Source organism: Lycium barbarum, chromosome 8, assembly GCF_019175385.1.
Source record: "Lycium barbarum isolate Lr01 chromosome 8, ASM1917538v2, whole genome shotgun sequence".
NCBI lineage: Eukaryota > Viridiplantae > Streptophyta > Magnoliopsida > Solanales > Solanaceae > Lycium > Lycium barbarum.
In genome coordinates this window covers 27,601,212-27,606,074 of record NC_083344.1, presented here as the reverse complement: position 1 = coordinate 27,606,074, position 4,863 = coordinate 27,601,212, and the positions used below count along the sequence as shown (strand labels likewise).

Genomic DNA, 4,863 nt, shown 5'->3' with positions numbered 1-4,863 from the left:
GTGCACACGAACCAAATGATAGATATACCCCTTCTGGATCATCTTCTTAGCCTTGAGGTATGAAATAAACTTACCCCTCGGCGATGCTGTAGATCCGAACCACTCTATAACTGGTTCCCCTGGAAACTGAAAACGGACTACCTTTTTCTGGCAGTCAACATTAGCATAACAGGAAGCTAACCAGTCCATACCCATAATAACATCAAACTCGAGCATGTCTAACTCTACCAAATCAGCCTTAGTGCTACGATCATATATAGTCACAGGACAATCCCTATAAACCTGCCTCGCTATAACATAATCCCCAACTGGCGTAGCTACCTCAAATGGCTCTATAGGCTCAGACACTACTCCAATTTTACTAGCTACGAGCGGGGAAATATATGATAAAGTAGAACCAGGGTCAATCAATGCATATACAGATCTGGAGAAAACCAGCAATGTACCTGTGACGACGTTTGGCGAAGCCTCTTGATCCTGGCGGCTGGCCAAAGCATATATGCGGTTCGAAGGACCGCTAGAACTTGCAACGCCACCGCGGCCTCGACCGCGTCCCGCCGATGTCGGCACACCTCGCCCTGCAGGGCGTGCAACAGATGGAGCAGATGATGAACCGGCGGCTGACCCTGTCGGCTGAGCCACACTACCGGAACCGCTGGCCAACGGACAATCTCTCATAAAATGGCCCTGACCGCCGCACGTAAAACAAGCTCCTGTAGCTCGATAACACTCCCCTGGATGAGACTTCCCGCAATGAGAACAACGGGGCCTAGGTGGTCTGGGCTGGCTGGGGCCTCTGGACACCTGTGGACCTGCCGCTCTGGAGCCCTGACCGGCCCCAGACGGTCCCGCACTATCAAATCTCCGACCGCCTGACTGAGTACTCTGGCCGGGTGGAGGTAGCTGTCTGCCTGACTGCCGCTGCTGAGGCTGTCCGCCTCGAGAATCCCCGGAATAACCTGCGAACCTAGCCCTCTTGGGCGGCCTCCTGTCACGATCTCTAGTGGACTGATCTGCTCGGTACCTGTCCTCCATCCCCTGAGCATACGCCTGTAATCTGGCGATATCCATATCTGTCCGTGATGCCATCGACATACAGGACTCAACTAAGTAACGGTCCAGCCCGATCACATATCGGTGCATCCGGTCAGCCATCTCTGCCACTATAGCCGGAGCATATCGGGCCAGTGAATCAAACTCCAGGTTATACTCACGAACACTCCGGCCCCTCTGTCGAATCGGCAAAAACCTGTCCACTCTCGCCCTCCGCAACTCTGGAGGCAAAAAGTGGCTGAGAAAAGCAGCCTCAAACTCGTCCCAAGTGGCTGGGGAAGCACCCCGGCCTCTAGCTAGCTCCCAAGACTCGTACCAGTGAGCAGCAACATCCCGTAGCCTGTGCGAAGCCAGCTCAACAGACTCGGTCTCTGAAGCCCTGACCAAATCTACTGAGCGTCGCATCCTCCTAATAAAGTCATGAGGGTCCTCGTCGGGCTTAGACCCGGAAAACTCTGGAGGGCCACATAATAAGAACTCCCGAACCCTCAGGCTGTCCCGCCTGCCATCATCATCATCCCTCCGGCCGTGTCTCTGAGCCTGTCCCGCTACCAGGGTAGTCAGTAACTGCACAGCCTCTGTCAATGTCCTGTCATCCGCCCCTGACTGAGGAGCTGGAGCTGCGGGCGCTGGAGTCGCTGGAGCTGCTGAGGGACCTGCTCCAGGCTCTGCCGGTGGTGTAATGGATCCCTCTGACTGAAGTGTAATACCGGGCATAGTCTGAGCTCGAGCTCGGGTAACGGTGACTCTCGGTGCCCGACTAGTCTCTGCCACTTTCGCCTTGCCCTTCTGGGCCGCCGTTGCCTTTTTCGGAGGCATCACTGCAAACATAACAACGAATTAGATCAGAATCACCCTAATAGCACAGCTCTATCGCACGATCTAAGATTTCGAATGAAAGTAACATCCTAAATGTCCTGTAGCCTCCCGTTTATAGATGTGGTGCACAACACACCGATAAACAAGACTCTACTAGACACGATCTGTGGACACTCCGAGGACAAACCGCTCTGATACCACTTTTGTCACGACCCAGCCCCGTGGGCCGCGACTGGCGCCCTACTTGGGCACCCAGACCTGGTTACATATTCCAGTTACATACAAACGATTAGCCAAAGCCAGTAAGGCTACATAAACAGACTTGGACCATTTCCAGGAAAATTTCGGCAGAGTTTCCTCTGTTTTACGGACTACCCAGTATATCCTGCACGCAGAAAATACCAACAAAAGCCACTCAGGGCTAACAGGACAATATATATACATATATCAAACACGGACTGGCCGCCTCGGCGTATAGAATCGCCGAATCAAAACATGCGGACTGGCCGCCTCAGTATATGAGAATCGCACAACGACATGTTCACATAACCATACCTAAGGACCATAACCCACAACCCTGTCCACAGACCTCTAACAGACCGACAGAATCATATGGCGGGACAGGGCCCCGCCGTACCCAAACAGCCAAATATACAAAATATATACAGCAACAGATGTCTATACCAGAAGTGGACTCCGGATCAAGTAGGAGTACTCCGAGATAGCAGAAAAGTGGAGCCTACAATGGGGGATCACCAATGTCTGTACCTGCGGGCATAAAACGCAGCCCCCCGCAGAAAAGGGGGTCAGTACGAAATATGTACTGAGTATGTAAAGCACGGAGTACAGAAATATGGATCAAAACTGATAGCAAACCAGACAGTAAAGTGGAGTATAAACCGGTACATCAAAATCAGTGTCAAAATCACATACATATACGTAATGCAAATGAAATCATGCAAACGTTACAGAACGTGGTCGCCACTCCGACGCAGGCGCCACACACAGCATAACACCAGAAGGTTTCAAATCTCCGTACATCCCCGAACACAAATATAATCATAGGTGAGCGTATTGCATCACGAGCCATATCACAGCATAACTCCAAACGGTCCTGGCCCTATGGCGAAGCCTCGGGAACCGTAGCACAGCATACGACCGAATTATCACAAAGCGCACGAATCAAAACCGGCCCGGGAACCGGTGAACGAAGTCATAACAAGGCACGAGCGGAGTCGTGAGCGGACAATGCAAATCATATTTCAAAATAGTCTTTCAAAACATGATAGTCTCATAAATTATTTCATAATACAAAATAATCGCATACTTAGTCAATATAAAGTTCCATTTCACGAAACATTTCCAAGGTAGTACGTATAGCTCAAAACGTAACTTAACATATCGTAACATTCAAAATACATCCCGTAGGAGGAAGTTCCAAAATCGAAAGTGCTATTCCAAACGTTATTCAAAAGGACAGCCCAATGAGACACATAGGGCGTCTCGGGGTTAGCGGGCCCACCTCGAGTCAAGTGAGGTGACGAACATATTTTTACGAACATTTATATGCCAGGGGTCATACATAATCATTACTAGGTTACCCGACCACATTTCGATAGGTTGGAGGCGAATGGTGGCATTCTAGCCAAAATAGAGCCCTTAGGCTTCAATTGAATTGAATGAATAGTAAATTTTCTGTGGATCGGGTTTCGAGGAACAAAAATGATCCGGAGGGTCTCATATTCGACTAACATACTAGGATATGCCAAATGAAGGAGTGGGAAGCTTTACATACCTCACAGACGTCGTAAGCCCTTCCAAAAGTCCAGTCCCGTTTCGTCAAAAATCTGCAAATGGTCAAAGTTACCAATTGAGATTCTTAGGCTTAAAATTTCCATTAACTTGATTTTTGTCTACCGAAATTTCGGCAGCATTTCCCCTATAAATCTAACACCCCCGAGACTTAGCTCGGCTCAAAATACACCAACTACAACAACCCAAACGTCACAGCAACGCAACTACAATTTAAAGCATTCTAGTTTCAAGATTCTACCTTAATACACAAGTCGACAATTTTCATTCAAATTTCACAATTTCTAAACTTATGTCTACATTATGGTATTCATTCACTCACTTAAAATTATTCAATCACATTCCAACTACAATCCAAGCCATACACCAAAAATTGCTCCAAGACCCACAACTTCCCCATAACCATCGAAACTCACAACAAACGTTCTAACTTGTGTCATTTCATTCCGAATTCATTAATATCAACCATAAATCATATTTAAAGCCTTTAGCATCAAAGATATACAATGATATACACAGTTATACCGAAGGTATACACTTTCCGATAACGTCCAAAACCATTTCCCAACGCCACTTTAGTTCATCAATCGATTATTTATGACATAAAAGTCACGACGACGCATTAAGCAGACTAAGCAAGATCAATTCACATTTATTTCCTCTTCTTAAGGGCACACGGCCACCACACCAATCACACACACACACACGGCTTCATACACACCATCAAACAACGGAATTCTCGTCTATTACCAATCCTTAACACATTTATGTCAATTCCATAACATTAAAAGGGCCAAATTCTTACCTTTCCTTGAAATTTCAATTCGCCGCACATGTCGCTCTTTCGCCAAACCAATTATATCAAGTTGGAGAGCGTCTCGAACTTACTACGAATATGAGAGAAACAAGATTTTTAGATTAAACACAAGGCAAGAAAAAAAAATTTGAAGGAGGGGAAAGGGGTTCGGCCGAGAGGGAGTATTATGATTTCTTGGAAATTTTGATCTTGTTTTCTAGAAAATCCCAAGCATTTGCATCATATATATCCACTTAATAGTCATGTGCATAGCACATGACATAAACTAATGGATTTGGGCTTTGCCATGGCCGGCCCTCACTTGATTTTTGGGCCTTGTTTTTGCATTGAATTATCTTGGGCCCAATTCTTAAAATGCCCCG

The 4,863-nt window shown here is 47.1% G+C and overlaps 1 protein-coding gene across 1 annotated transcript; it reads right to left on the bottom strand.

Moving 5' to 3' along the window:
- Nucleotides 1-361: 361 nt before the first annotated feature.
- On the bottom strand, nucleotides 362-3,459 carry LOC132607779 (uncharacterized). Its single transcript, XM_060321857.1, has 3 exons — nucleotides 2,557-3,459; nucleotides 1,025-1,874; nucleotides 362-365 (listed from the first exon to the last, which is right to left on the bottom strand). The coding sequence occupies exons 2-3, from the start codon at nucleotides 1,870-1,872 to the stop codon at nucleotides 362-364; spliced, it is 852 nt and encodes a 283-aa protein (XP_060177840.1). The 5' UTR covers nucleotides 1,873-1,874; nucleotides 2,557-3,459.
- Between the last annotated feature and the right edge of the window lie 1,404 nt (nucleotides 3,460-4,863).

Bases quoted from the DNA above. Each gene is read 5' to 3' on its own strand.
- LOC132607779 (XM_060321857.1), bottom strand. From the start codon at position 1,872: ATGCCTCCGAAAAAGGCAACGGCGGCCCAGAAGGGCAAGGCGAAAGTG.